Genomic DNA, 18,943 nt, shown 5'->3' on the forward strand with positions numbered 1-18,943 from the left:
TTCTAACTACTCAGGTTTCTCCTCTTGTTGATGTCACGAGAGACCTCATCTGGCACAAGCAGGTACCCTTGAAGGTCTCTATTCTTGCCTGGAGATTGCTGCGTGACATACTACCGAAAAAAGACAATCTTTTGAACCGTGGCATTATCTCAGTTGAGGCAATTTTTTGCGTGGCGGGTTGTGGGCATGGCGAATCAGCATCTCATTTGTTTCTTCATTGCGACATGTTTGATTCTTTGTGGCAGCATATCAGGTTTGGACTTACCGACAATGAATTGATTTAAGTGATAAGAGACTTGAGCTTCTTAAACATATAGTCAGGGGATCAATTTCTCACTCTTATACAACAAATCTAGTTAGGAAGGAGAGAACTCATCTTATGTGAATCACAGTTTCTCCGATGGAGATTACACATTGCTAAGCGACGATGAAAACTTCGTAACAATATCATGGTAAAAAAAAAAAAAAAAACTTCTGCAAATAAGAATTCTATAATGTAATATAAACATCATGGGAGTGGTGCACTAAATTAATGAGTAATAGCAATACAATAATAGTTTAAAGAGAATTTCTGGGTGGCAATCATGTGAGAGACAGGTCATATGAACGTTGAGTTCCAACTTAATTTATTATTATTTTCAAGCATGTGATCTATATAGTTCTTTATATTAAGATTCAACAATAAAATATTAGATAAACATGAATGATTTCATAGAAAAAGTCTATAAATAAATAAAAGCTTGAGTCATGGAACAATTGCAAAACAAATACACACAAAAGATATCTACCATGAACCCTACATTTGTTACCACCCTTTGTTTCTCCCTCTTTGCCTTCACCACCTACTTTCCATTACCCTTACACATGCTCTCAACCCTTGTATGATGTAAATGGAAAATACCTTCTTACTACCAGAAGATATGTTCTTTTGCCAGATAACTACACAAATGGTGGTGAATTGATGCTTGGTAAAACAGAAAATGCAGCATGTAATCTTACTATACTTCAAAGTTATGATCATGTTGGTGATGGCCTGCACACTAAAATTTATCCCACAAATAGAAGAAATTGAGGATATCATCTTTACAGATTATTAGAATATAAAATATTCATCGTATAAATTATTAATATATTGTATATTAGTTAGAGATAATTGAGGCACAAATTAGATATACTTGATGCCCAAGATATTAATAATTTATACAATGAATATTTTATATTCTAATACAGACGATACTGTAGCTATTAAATTTGAAAACAAGCCAGAGTGTGCAGAATCGTCGAAGTGGGTGATTGTTGAAGCTGATGATGATTACCCTACACCATGGGTTGCTGTTGATGGTATTCAAAAGTATGATAAGAAGCTAAAATATGGTTCGTTTCAAATTGGTATAAGTGTAGATGATTACGACCACCCTACAAAATGGCAATACTATATTAGGTTCTGTTACATGGTATCTCCTGTCCTGGTCTTGGTAATTGTGATTATCTTAGGAGGAAGAATGACGAAAATGGAATGCGTTTGGTCACCGAGGGCAGTGGTGATATATTTGGAATTCAATTTAAACCTGTTGATGCTGCTGCAACCGGAAGATCACTAGTTTGAATAAAATTTGCAAGCAAGTTAGTGGTTGACTTGGGATTTTAGAGTTTACTCCTCTCAAGATCTTAGGTTCGATTATCCTTGATGTCAATTTCGGTGGTCAAGTCCATACATAGCAAAAGACTTTAAATGGGGCTCTCTCGGATTGGTCACCTCAGATGCTGAGTTTTTTTTAAACAAAAATTAGTATTGAATAATAAGTTATAGTGTGAATGCAAGCTAAAAAGGCCTATATGGTCTATGGGTTGAATCTTGTTCTACATATGATTTAAAGTGTGAATGCTTGTGAGTTTAGGGCAAACAGTTTATTGTACAATTTTCTTCTTATTTTACTTTGTAAGGTTAAATTATGTTGGGTTAAACAACTATGTTGTAAAGTCAATAGTTGATGCAATGTGTTATTTGTAGCAATGTCTGTTTCATTTGTAGCAATAACTATGGGTCATTTTCATCTTGTACAATGACTAATCATTTAGCAAAATGGAAAACTTACAATTTGCAAAGGTCGTCAGTATATATTGAATTGAATACTGTGTAAAATATTTATGGGTCTTGTTATCTTTATGAAGTTTCTATGTCAAAAAACAAAAAAATTGGGCCCACATATCTCACAATATACTCCAAAACCATATTTGATATTATTATTTTATTTCAAAAAAGGCTTTAAAATGATGAAAGACACGGTTGCTAAAGTTGGAACTGTAGTCATCAAAAGCCACCAATTATTAATCAAATATACATCCCTCTCTAACATCGGTTGCCACATGTGGACTAAAATTTGCAATGCCAGCAATGATAATTATGCTCTAAGATTTGCAATGCCACCATTGATAATTATGCTCTAACATTATGTAGTCACGTGAAACTTTACATAATGAAAAGCATATTGGTGTCAAAGTACTCTTATTGCAACGTAACCTATGATAAATCCGGCCATGCGTGCAGCATGTTAAAACTGGTTAATAAACAAACACGACTTATATATCTTCATTTTTTTTTTAAGGATCTTCTTCAATTCTTTCATGCTCAAAACAATGCATTAATATATATATATATATATATATATATATATATATATATATATATATATATATATATTATAGGCGTCTTGTTAACGAGTGTCTCCGAAGCACTCTTTAAACATTTTAAATTAAATAATTGTTTTTTAAAAATGTCAAAGTTTTCAATTTCCATTGCACTTTATTACACAAAGTTTCATAAAAGTTTATTATTGGAACATTGGTGTGATGTTGGAAGAAAAATTACAAGATTAAACACAAGTAATTATACTTTGATTTAATGTTGTGTGATAATGATAAAAAATAATAGTAATTATTATTTTTATTCGTGAATATCACTTCCCATAAATTTAGCTTATGGTGGTTGTGATAAGAATAAGAAGAAGAAACAATTGAATTTCTTATCTTTCATTCATTCAAATCTAATGAGTCTGTGCATCATAGGGTCCAACACTTGTTAGATATCATCGTCGTCCAAATTTTGTAGTCATATATTGTTTAAATGATTAGAACTCCTTAAAAAAGGAGTTATGTGTTTAATTTTTGAAACTTGCGTATGAGAAAAATAAATTAATTTGCAAGGCGACGGCTCACTATGTGTGCGTCATAAGTTCTTCGAACAAAGATTAATCACTAATAAACGATGGTGGAAATTTCATACCAATAGCAAAACTTTTTTTTTTTTCGGTCCGCAACTGAAGCAACTTTCGACTTCATGCCTAAACTTACACGAAATTAGAAAAAGAAACTTAAGGTGCAGCACATCCTTGCAAAACAACCTTCTAAATCCCATGCACGGGGTGACAATCAATCCGTTGATCAATGAATTTCCTATATTGGAATGTTAGAGGTTATTTCTTCGCATATTTTTCGTGAAGGCAACTTCTGCGAGGATAATTTGGCTTATATGGATCACTCCATTGTTGGTGCGATTTGGCTACATACCCTTCCTAGTAATTTGAGCCTTGATTTCTTTCGGGATAGATGTGGTTTTCCAAACTACAGATTCCCCTTATCCGTTTTTTTGGATGGTTTTTGTTGTTTCTGCTGTTTATTTTTATGTTCCCTTTCTTTTCTATTTTTTGAGGGTTTTGGTCTAGTCCCCCCTCCTTTTGTATTTATTTTTCCCCTTTTTAATAAAATTTTCTTGAACGTGGCGGTATAGGATGGAGGTCTCTCGGGGTGCCAACGTAGTTGGGATGTCGATGATGCCTCTTGATGTCTGTCCACTCTCCTTACTTATATCAAAAAAATAACACATATCTATTGAAAATACGTCTTCCAATGAAATTGCATAAATGCAAAAAAATGTAAAATACATGTTAACTCAAAGGAGCATTTTTTATATATGATTAAATAAATATGATTTTAGTCCAATTGAGACTTTTTATGTTTGATCTTTAATTAATTTTAATAGTTTTTTAGTCCATATAAAAAATGTATGCCCTCAGTTTTAGTCTCTTCTAAATCTAAATTTGCTTAGTCATGTTTAAACTCTTAAAGTTATTGATTTTTTTAGACATGTTAAGAACATTACTTAAAGTTCCTCCGAAAAAAAAATTTGCTTCAAGTTTGATTTCTACGTCTAAATTTTTGGTACTTTTATCTTTTTTTGGTTAAAAAAATTTGTATTTACTTCATCTCATTTTAAAAAATTCTAAATTGTAGTAAATGAATCTTTTATAATGTTCTAAATATGTCACACTGAAAAATCGTTAAAAAATTGAAGAGTTAATGAAAATTAAACAAATTCAGTTTTAACATGGACTAAAATTACATGTATTTTTTTTGTAAGGACTAAAATTAGTTCTAAATAATATAACTCAACACAAGCTTTAAATCAAACAATTGCAGTGTCTCAAAGCCTAAGATAAAAAGATTATTGGCCACTACTACACATGACTTTTTGCAACATCTTATATGTGACATTTTTTAGAAAGTGTTACATGCACCTTCTTTTAATGTGTGCTTCCATGCCTTTTTTGCCCAGTTTATTATTTTTGATCTACCAGTCTACACTATTCAGTAACATTTATGCAACAGAATTTACTATAATTGTACCTAAACTGTTAGCTACAGGTTGGCTACAAATTAGCTACTTATTTTAAGTGTTACAAGTAATACGTTACTAAAATCATTTAGTAACATAGGCTTTAGTTAACATTTGTTAAATATTATAAGATATAAATAATAATATTTATTTTTGATTTAGTTACAATTTTAAAGTGTTATTAAATCTCATATATTTTATAGTGGGCATGCACTAAGCTCTTATAAATAATCTACATTATGTAGTCAACGTGTTAAAACTTTACTAAGCATATTGGGCGTCCACTAAGTTTTAACATGCGTGCAACGTGTTAAAACTTGTTTAATAAACAAACACATGTGATATATATATATATATATATATATATATATATATATATATATCCCAATCAGAACCTTGGTACTACATCGACCCTAACCTCATTTTTGAACTGTTTCCATGGATTCAATTGTTCATAATGAGAATGAAAATTGCAAGCCTCTTCATGTAGTAATGCTCCCCTGGCTAGCTATGGGACACATATACCCTTATTTCGAGTTGGCCAAAATTCTTGCTCAAAAGGGACACACCGTCACCTTCATAAGCTCCCCTAAAAACATTGATCAAATGCCCAAAATTCCCACAGCAATTCAACCATTCATCAATTTGGTAAAATCACCTTTACCACACATAGAACAACTACAAGGTGGAGAGAGCACTATGACTGTTCCATCAAACATGATTGGTTACCTTAAGTTGGCTTATGATGGTCTTCAAGATGATGTTGCTGTGATACTCAAAACTTCAAAGCCTGATTGGGTTTTCTATGATTTTGCAGCTGATCGGTTACCACTAATAGCCAAAAGCCTCAACATTCCTTGTGCTCATTACAACATAGTCCCAGCTTGGAACATATGTTTCTTTAATCGACCAAAGGATCATGAAGTAGACATGTATAGCCCACTAAACTGGGTTCCTTACCAAACAACCCTTCATCTCAAACCGTATGAGATTATGAGAACAATGTCATCAATTGAAAATCATTCTGGAAGAAGGTTGGCTTTAGATCTCAACAAAGTATACTCAAGCTGCGACCTTTTTCTTATCCGAACCTCTAGAGAACTTGAAGGTGAATGGTTAAATTGTATTTTTGACCAATACAAGGTTCCTGTGGTTCCAGTTGGATTGCTCCCACCATCCATGCAGATAAGAGACGATGAAGAGGAAGAAAACAACCCTGATTGGGTGAAAATCAAGGCATGGTTGGATTCGAAAGAATCATCTTCTGTTGTTTACATTGGATTTGGGAGCGAGTTGAAGTTAAGTCAACAAGATCTAACTGAGTTAGCTCATGGAACTGAGTTAAGTCATCTTCTGAAGTATTCAACAACATTCTGAAGTATTCTCAAGAACACAACAACATTCTGAAGTATTTCAGTTTGCCCAGAATTTCAAGTTAAAGTTGGTGGGTCCCAGGACACGTGGTATAAGACCAGTGGTCACTCTCCAACGGCTACAAAGGCTCAAGAACTCTATAAATAGAGATCAAGACCTCAGCATAACACACACCTTTGCAAAGCATACAAGAAAACAACATAAGAGTGTTTGAAGCTTTAGCAAAAATATTGATCATCACAAAGATTCCAAGAAGTCTTCAAAAGTGTAAATCAATATCTCTCTTATCTTTTCAAAGATAAATCTCAACCTCTATTCTTCTCTTGTCTGATCTATATCATTCAAACCTCCATACAAATTGTAAAGAAAAGTCTCATCTAGCTTTAGGGGTACTAAAGTGTTAGTTTGAGCAGAAAGGTGTAAAAGTCTAAGTGGGTAACTTAGCAAGAAAGGTGTAAGCCTGCTGAGGCTAAGAGAATACAGTTGTTGTAATTGTTCAGGTGAACAAGGTTGTAAGGTGCAGGATTTGAGAAGTTATCTCAAGCATCATAGTGGAAAATCTCACAAGATTGTGAGGAGTGGACTAACCCACATTGGGTGAACCACTATAAATTTCTCTGTGTTCTTCTTCTCTTCTCTTTACTATTTACCTACAGTAAACACAACACACACAAACACATTTAATTATTTAAATTGTTTTTATACTAACACTTCAGAACGTTCTGAAGTCTGTCTGTTAACTTAACCATTCCAAGTTATCAACTTGAGAATATCTTTTAAGTGGCAGGTTTAATTTTTAAAGGATCACAATTCAAACCCCCCCTTCCTTGTGACTATTTTATCTACTTCAATTGGCATCAGAGCACGGCTCTAAGGGTTTGATCACTTAAACAAGTGTTAGAGAAAAGATTCAGGAAGTATGTCTAAAGTCAAATACATAGCTGAAGGAGGACCATCATGTTGGAGTAAGCCCTAATAGCCAATCTATATTGATTGGGTTTGGTTTTGTATCATGATATTGATATAAATATATATTGTGAATATATAAATAATAAGGCATTTCTTTATTGAGTTTGTTTTGTTTCAAAATAATAAAGTTCCTAGAATAGTTAGTCCGTTTAATGGAACATTAAGTATAACTTAATTGTGAGACCCCGTTAAACATAAGGAAACTATTCTTAAAGTATCTGTACTCAAGCTTTATTGAGAAGTGGGATAACATTACAACATAGAGACTATTATGTAGGTAGACTGATGATCATATCTCACAGATCATGGATAAAGAGTTATCAAGTCTTCACATAGATATAAATATTAGGAGTAATATTTATATTGGATTGATCCGCCATGAGAATACTACATAGTAAATGAAGTAGATAAAATAGTCACAAGGAAGGGGGGGTTTGAATTGTGACCCTTTAAAAATTAAACCTGCCACTTAAAAGATATTCTCAAGTTGATAACTTGGAATGGTTAAGTTAACAGACAGACTTCAGAACGTTCTGAAGTGTTAGTATAAAAATAATTTAAATAATTAAATGTGTTTGTGTGTGTTGTGTTTACTGTAGGTAAATAGTAAAGAGAAGAGAAGAAGAACACAGAGAAATTTATAGTGGTTCACCCAATGTGGGTTAGTCCACTCCTCACAATCTTGTGAGATTTTCCACTATGATGCTTGAGATAACTTCTCAAATCCTGCACCTTACAACCTTGTTCACCTGAACAATTACAACAACTGTATTCTCTTAGCCTCAGCAGGCTTACACCTTTCTTGCTAAGTTACCCACTTAGACTTTTACACCTTTCTGCTCAAACTAACACTTTAGTACCCCTAAAACTAGATGAGACTTTTCTTTACAATTTGTATGGAGGTTTGAATGATATAGATCAGACAAGAGAAGAATAGAGGTTGAGATTTATCTTTGAAAAGATAAGAGAGATATTGATTTACACTTTTGAAGACTTCTTGGAATATTTGTGATGATCAATATTTTTACTAAAGCTTCAAACACTCTTATGTTGTTTTCTTGTATGCTTTGCAAAGGTGTGTATTATGCTGAGGTCTTGATCTCTATTTATAGAGTTCTTGAGCCTTTATAGCCGTTGGAGAGTGACCACTGGTCTTATGCCACGTGTCCTGTGACCCACCAACTTTCACTTGAAATTCTGGGAAAACTGAAATACTTCAGAATGTTGCTGTGTTCTTGAGAATACTTCAGAATGTTGTTGTGTTCTTGAGAATACTTCAGAATGTTGTTGTGTTCTTCATGATCTTCATCTGGGTTCATGTGGATGAACGGTCAGATGTGCATCTGGGCTTTTGCAGATGAATATCACATGAATTTCTGGGTTGCACTTGAAGATTGTTCTTGGACGTACTTCAGAATGTTCCTGGATCAGATCTTCTTTGAAATCTGTCTTGGAACTAGTGCAGAATGTCATAAAATGGAGCTGTCACTTCACTACCATGCTTTAGGGGATCACGGTTTGCAGCTTGACTAACTCAAAAGCTAATATCACGTTTAGATATCTCGCTAATAATTATTTATTTAATTAAATTCATAGATATGAATTTCGGCACTTGACATCCTTTACTAGGTAATTATATGAATGAATATTTGATTCATTACGTGCTGGTCTATAATTTAATTTATGGTATATGGTTATGACCTTAGTTTATATTGGCGTTTGTTCATTTATTTAAATATGACATGCGTGTCATGATTTATTTTATTTAAATACGGCCTGTGTGTCGTGATTTATTTTATTTAAATACAACCTGCGTGTCGTGGTTTGCTTTTATTTTTTTTAAATGTTAAATAATGTAAATGCTCAAGTTAAAGAGAAGACAACACCGAAAGATGTTTTGGATGGAGAAACTTTTGAAGCTTGTTTGTGGGTCAAAGAATTGTAATAAAGTAGTTTATTTAATTCTTACGCGTTAGGAGGTCATAATCATACTACCTAGTTTATTATTTTATGTATGTGATGCATGAAATGTGTGTTTAGATTAGTGCATGTATATTTTAAATATTTTATATATACTTGCTATCTATGAACATGAATGTCATGTATAATATTAGATGTGTGTATAAGATACACATGTCAGTGAGATCAACTTAATTAAAAATCCTTCAAATAGAATATGAACTAAATTATTTTCCAAAGTATAACACACTTCAAGACTAATATCGAAATGTGTAGGTTCGCCTCCGCGATGTGCACTTTCTATACTACTAGTAAGTTGTGGTGCGGTAATTCTATTTACCGACTGATATTTTGGATCTAAGTTAACTATATTGTTTTAATAAGATTAAAATATATATATATATATTTACTTCAAAAGAATATTAAGTTAATTGTTTGAAAGGATGACACCCTTCAAGACTAATATCGAAATGTGTAGGTTTCGCCTCCGCGAGGTGCACTTTCTATACTAGTAAGTTGCGGTGCGGTAATTCCATTTACCCGACTGTTATTCTTTGGGTCCAACTTAACTAAATTATTTTAATATGATTAAAATAAATTTAGAAGCAATGTTTGGGAACACCTATATGATAGATTAGAGTAAGGAGTTATTCGCTCAAATGATTTGAAAGTTGTATGAGATACAATTGGAAGGAGTTCCTACCTAAATAACTGAGTTTTGAGTACAGCCCCCGTTGACTTAAAGCAAGGTAAAATATGGATTTCAACCCACTAGAAAATCTTCCAATGAGATTTTCCGATTCAAATGTTGAAGGTCATTTGATTTGAGTAAAATAGTGGGAGCATAATTAATTAAAGACCTAATTAATTATGTTCTTAAATTATGATACATTTATTTTATTTATTTTCTGTATTTAGAATTTCTTTAGCATATGCATCTTATTACTGTTAAATGTTCTTATGAAGAACAAAATCTTCAAGAAATAGTTTTTGAATTGGTATTAAGAATTGTTCTTAAGAATGAGAAAAACTGTTAATGTTATGAAAGAGTCAAAATAGAAGTAAGACTTCTTATTTGCCCATATAATTATAGAAAGTTAAATTTCTACTTCTGCATCATAAGTATATGATACTTGATGGTTAATCTCATATTTGTTGAAAAAATAGAGTTTTAAAGAAGCGGGACATTAAGTATAAGCGAAGTCCACTTACGTCTAGAATGAGACAAACTGTTTCATTGACATAGGAGATAATGCTTGGACTTAAATTTAACTTAATATGGAACAAAATAATTGTTATTAAATTCCATATAAAATAGAAGCATTAAATCATAAATCTTGTATTGACAAGAGAATGATTGTGTAGTTGAATAAAAAAGATAAATGTTGTCCTATTAACCAAATAATGTTTTCTATACAAGTGTGCTAATCAAGTAATGGAATTGAGTTCCATGATCTTGATAAGCTAGTCTATAACTTATGAGAAAAGGATCAAATGAGATTAGAACCTTTTTTATATCATTGGCATCACTGTTTAGTACAAACAATTGTGAATCACATTTTCAAAATCCATGGATGTGGACTATTAGACTCATTTGATTTTATATCATTTGAAGGATGTGAGTCTCACCTTTCAAAATAGATTAGTATACCAGTCACCAACAAAGGTGAAAGGGCACACAATTTATTTGAGTTTATATATATATATGAGATGTATATGGAGAACTAAACATATTTGCTAGATATTGTTTCTATTACTTCATCTAACATTACTAAATCGTTTAGTAGATAAGAAAAGTGTATTTGACACGATTCAAGAAAACTTTGAAATTGTTCAAAGATTTTAGCAATGAAGTAAAAGGAATAAGTTTGAAAAGTATAAAGACTATACGAGTAAGTGGTGATGGTAAATGCTTGATTAATGAGTATAATGATTATTTATATCGTTTCATTTTTGACATGACTCGATCTAAAATAGTTTAATTATAACTTAAAGACTCTTGAAATTAATTAAATTACAGTTATTCTTCACCCACAACAAGTTCTAATTGAGTAATCATAAATACACCATATTAGATATGGAGGTAAGAGTACCTAATTTTGACTTTATGATAATTTGAGGTTATATGGTTTACTAGATAAACTAAACTTCAAATTAAATGAATGTATACTTGTGGAGGTTCCCTTAGGAAACTAAAGGATACTATTTCTACATCTTCTTCCTTGACAAAAGTTGTTTGTCGCTAGTACTGGAGTATTCCTTTTCAAGGAGTATAACTTTGCAAGAGCTAGTGGGAGTGATGTAGAACTTGAATTAAGTCAAGTACCACAAAATACATGTTTCTCTAAGAATGGAACATGAACTGATTCAACAAAGGGTTGTTGGTAAATCGGTAGTTCGAGTAGCACATGATCTAGATGAGTCTGATATGTCATAACACTAGGATGAGAAACATGATTTTGTCATGACTCAACAAGGTGATATGATGCTCATGGAAGATGAGCACCTGACTTACTAGAAGGTCGCAAATGACCTGATTTTTGAGAAGTGGCTAGTTGCCATGGGATCTTATAAAGAATCCATGTACACAAATCATATATGGATATTGGTTATATTATCCAAATGAGTATGACTCATAAGATGAATGTGAGTTTTCTTATAGAAAACTGACATGGATGGTATTATGAATACCTTTAAGATGTGATTGATTGTAGAAGGTTTCATGCAATTCATGATGCATATCATGACGAAACCATTCCATCATCTTAATGCTTAAATCTAAATATCCCAATTCCCATTGTTGTATAATACATGTTCTAGAAGATGGATAACGAGGTTGTATTCCTTAATTGGAATAACCTTATATATATATTTGATATATGTAGGATTTCGTTAATCCAAAGGATACTAGAAAGGTAGATGTATTATAAAATTCATTTATGAATTAGAGAAAACTTCTCGAAGTTGAATTTTTTAATGAAGTTTTATGAAAACTTTTATTAATAAAGAAATCTTGTGCACATAAGGAGATTAGTGGGAGCATTTAAATTAGTTTGGTTGAGTATGTGGATGACATACTAGTCACCAAAATAATTTATCTACACATGTAAGACATGGTTAGAAAATTATTTTCAATATCTACCAAAATAATTTATCTACACATGTAAGACATGGTTAGAAAATTACCAAAATTGATTATTGTGTTCGACACTAGAATACCTTCAAGAATATCCCTGGATGTCTTAAAGGACTATGGATTGTTTCTTGAACACGGATGAAAGAAACATTATTAATGAGTTATAATGATGTTGACTTTCATATCGGTGTACAGTATATCCAGATCGTAATTTGGAATAAATGTTATGCTAGGATATCAACTATGAAATTTGTAAAAGTACAAACTTCAGATAGTTGTTGTTTCTATTGCAGATGTCAAATATATATGATTTGGATTGTTTAGCTCATAACTGAGTGAAAACATGTGTTTCTTGCGTTGCGGATTCCATTGATCTCGTCTGAGGTAAAATTGGTTTGAATCTTGCAAGGAATGAAAACTTCATCTCACCAATGATCCAAATGTATACTTTGACACTTCAATTTCTTTTCGATAGAAAATCGAAAGTGGAAATTGAAAGAAGTATAACCTACCAACATAGAAAGAGTTCCTTATCTGCTAGTATAGTATCTTGCCCATAGTGTGCTTGATACTAACACTTGACCAATAGATATTGAGTTAATATTTGATTGGCTTTTAGTGCTAGTGGGAGATTGTTGGAGTAAGCCCTAATAGCAATCTATATTGATTGGGTTTGGTTTTGTATCATGATATTTATATAAATATATATTGTGAATATATAAATAATAAGGCATTTCTTTATTGAGTTTGTTTTGTTTCAAAATAATAAAGTTCCAAGAATAGTTAGTCCGTTTAATGGAACATTAAGTATAACTTAATTGTGAGACCCCGTTAAACATAAGGAAACTATTCTTAAAGTATCCGTAGTCAAGCTTTATTGAGAAGTGGAATGTCATTACAGCATAGAGACTATTATGTAGGTAGACTGATGATCACATCTCACAGATCATGGATAAAGAGTTATCAAGTCTTCACATAGATATAAATATTAGGAGTAATATTTATATTGGATTGACCTTCCATGAGAATACTACATAGTAAAAGTTATGAAAAGTGTCATAAGATATTCTCATAGTGATAGTGGTGTATTGTTGGAACAAAATGTGTTTCACAAAGAACCTTATTAAGTTTTGATGATAACAAGGTATTAAAAATTGTCAATTGGTTATTACTAATAATTGTTCAAGTGTACAGGACCAAAGGCTACTCAAGTTATTTCAATAGGTCTTGGAAGAACAATGGAAAGAAAAAGAAATTCTGAGCATCTGAAGAAAACTGCTCCTGAAGCTAAACTGCTCCTGAAGAGATGACGTCATCAGAAGCAGAAAGTCATCAGAAGCAAAAGTTTTCATCAGAAGCAATATCTTCACCAGAAGCTACATTTGATCCTTTAATCAAACTGAAGATTCAAAGTTGCTGATTCTCAATTCAGTCTTATCAAAGAAGAACGAAGAACTGAAAGGGAGGTATCAACGGATATATGGAAAGCACTGAGCACTTGTCTCTCATTAATAGAGTTGACAAAGTACAAGTGTACAACCACTACCTCCACCACTCTGTTTTCTGTCTACGCTACAAGACAAAACAACAGCCATGCCTGCAGAATTTGTACAACTCAAGATGGGAATGAATTTGAAGTTTATTCTTCAAAGGACTACACCCAAATCAGGCAAAGGATCACTGGTGGATAATCAAAGGATTTCAAACGACTCTTTAGACGTGCTGATTATCTCAACGTCTCTTTCACCCCTCTATATAAAGGAGTGAAGACTTGAAGATAAAACAGAGATACATAAGTTCAAAAGCGCCAAAACTCTGTCAATTTGATTCTACAAAGCACACTGAATTTCTGCACTGATTTGATACATCTTAGAAATTCAAAGTCTAGAGTCTTTTCTGTATTGTATTGTGAACACCACTGATTGTATATCAAGTGTTCAATTCAAACTCAATTCTCTGTATTTTTGTTTGATTAGAAGTCTCTTGCCTGCGTGCTTGAGCATTAGAAGTCTCTTGCTTAGTGCTTGAGCATTGGAAGACTCTTGCGTGTGTGCTTGAGCATAGTTTTGTGAAGTCTCATACTTAGAAAGTATTGAGCAGTTGTAATCTTGTGATTATAGTGAAATCTCCTTGGAAGTGCAAGGGGGACTGGACTACTTCCGTGTTGTGGAAGGAACCAGGATAACTGCTTGTGTCTTTGTCTTTCTTTTCTCTGCTCTGTTCTTTCCGCTGCATATCTGATTCTGATCATTTCATCAGAAGCACTCTCACTCTGCTTCTGAAGTTTTATCAGAAGAAGAATTTTTTAGACAGAAAAAGAAAACACAATTCAACCCCCCCCCTTCTTGTGTTTTTCTCACCTTCAATTGGTATCAGAGCTTGCTCTGTTATCACAGCACTTAACCGTGTTACAGTTCAAGATCTATTAGAAAAACATGTCTGGAGATGAGGAATCAACTACTACAAAATACACAAGTGTCAAGCATGACTATGATACTGCTGACAAGAAAACAGACTCTGGAAAAGCTCCAAAGTTTAATGGAGATCCAGAAGAGTTTTCATGGTGGAAAACTAATATGTACAGCTTTATCATGGGATTGGATGAAGAGCTATGGGATATACTGGAAGATGGAGTTGATGATCTGGATTTGGATGAAGAAGGAGCTGCCATAGACAGAAGAATACATACTCCTGCTCAGAAGAAGCTTTATAAGAAACACCACAAGATAAGAGGAATCATTGTGGCTTCTATACCTCGCACCGAATACATGAAAATGAGTGACAAATCTACTGCGAAGGCCATGTTTGCTTCTCTATGTGCAAACTTTGAAGGCAGCAAGAAAGTAAAAGAGGCTAAAGCTTTGATGTTAGTTCATCAGTATGAACTTTTCAGAATGAAGGATGATGAGAGTATAGAAGAAATGTACTCAAGATTTCAAACTTTAGTTTCTGGATTGCAGATACTGAAGAAAAGCTATGTTGCTTCTGATCATGTTAGTAAGATTTTGAGAAGCTTACCTTCAAGATGGAGACCCAAAGTAACTGCTATTGAGGAAGCTAAGGATCTAAATACTTTAAGTGTTGAAGATCTTGTTAGCTCACTCAAAGTGCATGAAATGAGTTTAAATGAGCATGAAACCTCTAAGAAGAGTAAATCCATTGCTTTACCATCTAAAGGAAAGACCTCAAAGTCTTCCAAAGCCTACAAAGCCAGTGAATCTGAAGAAGAATCACCTGATGGAGATTCTGATGAAGATCAATCTGTAAAGATGGCTATGCTGTCCAACAAGCTTGAGTATCTGGCAAGGAAGCAGAAGAAATTTTTGAGCAAGAGAGGTAGCTACAAGAACTTCAAGAAAGAAGATCAGAAGGGATGCTTCAATTGTAAGAAGCCTGGTCATTTCATTGCTGATTGCCCTGATCTTCAGAAGGAGAAGTTTAAAGGCAAATCCAAGAAATCAAGCTTCAACTCCAGTAAATTCAGAAAGCAAATCAAAAAGAGCTTGATGGCAACCTGGGAAGATTTGGATAGTGAATCTGGTTCTGATAAAGAAGAAGCTGATGATGATGCTAAGGCAGCCGTTGGGTTAGTGGCAACAGTATCATCAGAAGCAGTATCAGAAGCTGAATCAGATTCAGAAGATGAAAATGAGGTATATTCCAAAATCCCTAGACAAGAACTTGTTGATTCTCTAAAAGAACTTTTATCACTGTTTGAACACAGAACCAATGAGTTGACAGATTTAAAAGAAAAATATGTTGATTTGATGAAACAACAAAAGTCAACTCTATTGGAACTGAAAGCTTCTGAAGAAGAACTCAAAGGGTTTAACCTCATATCAGCAACATATGAAGATAGACTCAAGAGTCTTTGTCAGAAGCTACAAGAAAAATGTGATAAAGGTTCAGGCAATAAACATGAGATTGCCTTGGATGATTTTATTATGGCTGGAATAGACAGAAGCAAAGTTGCTTCTATGATCTACAGCACATACAAGAACAAAGGCAAAGGGATTGGATATTCTGAGGAGAAATCCAAAGAATACAGTCTCAAGAGCTACTGTGATTGTATCAAGGATGGATTGAAATCCACCTTTGTGCCTGAAGGTACAAATGCTAAAACTGCTGTTCAGTCAAAACCTGAAGCTTCAGGTTCACAGGCTAAGATCACATCAAAGCCAGAGAATCTTAAGATCAAGGTAATGACAAAATCTGATCCTAAGAGTCAAAAGATTAAAATTCTGAAAAGATCAGAACCTGTTCATCAGAATCTGATTAAACCAGAATCTAAAATTCCAAAACAAAAGGATCAGAAGAACAAAGCAGCTACTGCTTCTGAGAAAACAATACCAAAAGGTGTCAAACCTAAAGTATTGAATGATCAGAAGCCACTCAGCATTCACCCTAAGGTACAAGGGAGGAAAAGTAAAACCTCCAAAGCTAACCCAAAAGGACCCATGAAGATATGGGTACCTAAATCTGAATTGGCCAAAAATGCAGGTGTGCTTAAGGGCAAGAGAGAAACAAAGGTCATGGTACCTAGACAGCGGATGTTCAAGGCACATGACTGGAGAGAAAGCTTTGTTCCTTACCCTTACAATGAAAGATGGAGGAGAAGTGAAGTTTGGTGGCAACCAAACTGGAAAGATCATTGGTACAGGTACTATTGGTAATTCCTCCATCTCAATTAATAATGTGTGGCTAGTAGATGGTCTGAAGCATAACCTATTGAGCATAAGTCAATTTTGTGACAATGGGTATGATGTAACATTCAGTAAGACCAACTGCACACTAGTTAACAAGGATGACAAATCCATTACATTCAAGGGAAAGAGAGTTGAGAATGTCTATAAAATAAATTTCTCTGATCTGGCTGATCAGAAGGTAGTTTGCCTTCTGTCAATGAATGATAAAAAATGGGTATGGCATAAAAGGTTGGGACATGCTAATTGGAGATTAATTTCTAAAATTAGCAAGTTACAACTGGTCAAAGGATTGCCTAACATTGATTATCATTCAGATGCACTTTGTGGTGCATGTCAGAAAGGGAAAATTGTGAAAAGTTCGTTCAAATCTAAAGACATTATATCAACCTCCAGACCCTTAGAATTACTCCATATTGATCTTTTTGGTCCAGTTAACACTGCATCCTTATATGGAAGTAAATATGGATTAGTCATTGTTGATGATTACAGCAGATGGACTTGGGTAAAATTCATTAAAAGTAAAGACTATGCATGTGAAGTGTTTAGCAGCTTCTGCACTCAAATACAATCTGAAAAAGAATTGAAAATTTTGAAAGTCAGAAGTGATCATGGTGGAGAATTTGAAAATGAGCCATTTGAACTTTTTTGTGAAAAACATGGGATTCTCCATGAGTTTTCTTCTCCTAGAACTCCACAACAAAATGGGGTTGTAGAGAGAAAGAACAGAACCTTACAAGAAATGGCCAGAACCATGATCCATGAAAACAACTTAGCTAAACATTTTTGGGCAGAAGCAGTCAATACTTCATGTTATATTCAAAATAGGATCTATATCAGACCTATGTTGGAGAAAACAGCATATGAACTCTTTAAAGGAAGAAGACCCAATATCTCTTACTTTCATCAGTTTGGATGTACTTGTTACATCTTAAACACTAAAGACTATCTGAAGAAATTTGATGCCAAGGCTCAAAGAGGAATCTTTTTAGGTTACTCTGAAAGGTCAAAGGCATACAGAGTGTATAATTCAGAAACACAATGTGTTGAAGAATCTATGCATGTAAAATTTGATGATAGAGAGCCTGGAAGTAAAACTTCAGAGCAAAGTGAAAGTAATGCAGGTACAACTGATTCTGAAGATGCATCAGAATCTGATCAACCTTCTGATTCTGAAAAGTATACAGAAGTTGAATCTTGTCCAGAAGCTGAAATCACTCCAGAAGCTGAGTCTAATTCAGAAGCAGAACCTAGCCCAATAGCACAGAATGAAATTGCTTCTGAGGACTTTCAAGATAACACTCAGCAGGTTATTCAACCTAAATTCAAGCACAAATCTTCACATCCTGAGGAGTTAATCATTGGAAGCAAAGATAGTCCTAGAAGAACAAGATCACATTTTAGACAAGAAGAATCATTGATAGGACTGCTTTCAATAATTGAGCCTAAAACTGTTGAAGAAGCTCTCTCAGATGATGGATGGATATTAGCTATGCAAGAAGAGCTAAATCAATTCCAAAGGAATGACGTGTGGGATCTGGTACCCAAACCTTTTCAGAAGAACATTATTGGAACAAAATGGGTATTCAGAAACAAGCTGAATGAACAAGGAGAAGTAACCAGAAACAAAGCCAGACTTGTTGCTCAAGGCTACAGTCAACAAGAAGGCATTGATTACACTGAAACATTTGCTCCAGTTGCAAGATTGGAAGCAATCAGGTTACTTCTATCCTACGCAATTAATCATGGCATAATATTATATCAAATGGATGTCAAAAGTGCTTTTCTTAATGGAGTCATTGAAGAAGAAGTGTATGTTAAACAACCTCCTGGGTTTGAGGATCTTAAGCATCCTGACCATGTTTATAAACTTAAGAAATCACTATATGGCTTGAAACAAGCTCCCAGAGCTTGGTATGATAGACTAAGTAATTTCTTAATTAAAAATGATTTTGAAAGAGGACAAGTTGACACAACACTCTTCAGAAAGACTCTTAAGAAAGATATTTTGATTGTGCAAATATATGTTGATGATATAATATTTGGTTCTACTAATGCATCTCTTTGCAAAGAATTTTCTAAGTTAATGCAGGATGAATTTGAAATGAGTATGATGGGAGAATTGAAATT

General features: G+C 33.5%; 1 protein-coding gene across 1 annotated transcript; it reads left to right on the forward strand.

Annotated features, from left to right (window-relative positions):
* The first annotated feature begins 5,080 nt into the window (after positions 1 to 5,080).
* LOC120580901 (soyasaponin III rhamnosyltransferase) lies at positions 5,081 to 6,298 on the forward strand. The gene has a single exon (XM_039835128.1). The coding sequence runs from the start codon at positions 5,111 to 5,113 to the stop codon at positions 6,047 to 6,049; it is 939 nt and encodes a 312-aa protein (XP_039691062.1). The 5' UTR covers positions 5,081 to 5,110; the 3' UTR covers positions 6,050 to 6,298.
* Positions 6,299 to 18,943: the final 12,645 nt, after the last annotated feature.

This window comes from Medicago truncatula, chromosome 6, assembly GCF_003473485.1.
Source record: "Medicago truncatula cultivar Jemalong A17 chromosome 6, MtrunA17r5.0-ANR, whole genome shotgun sequence".
NCBI classification, from domain to species: domain Eukaryota; kingdom Viridiplantae; phylum Streptophyta; class Magnoliopsida; order Fabales; family Fabaceae; genus Medicago; species Medicago truncatula.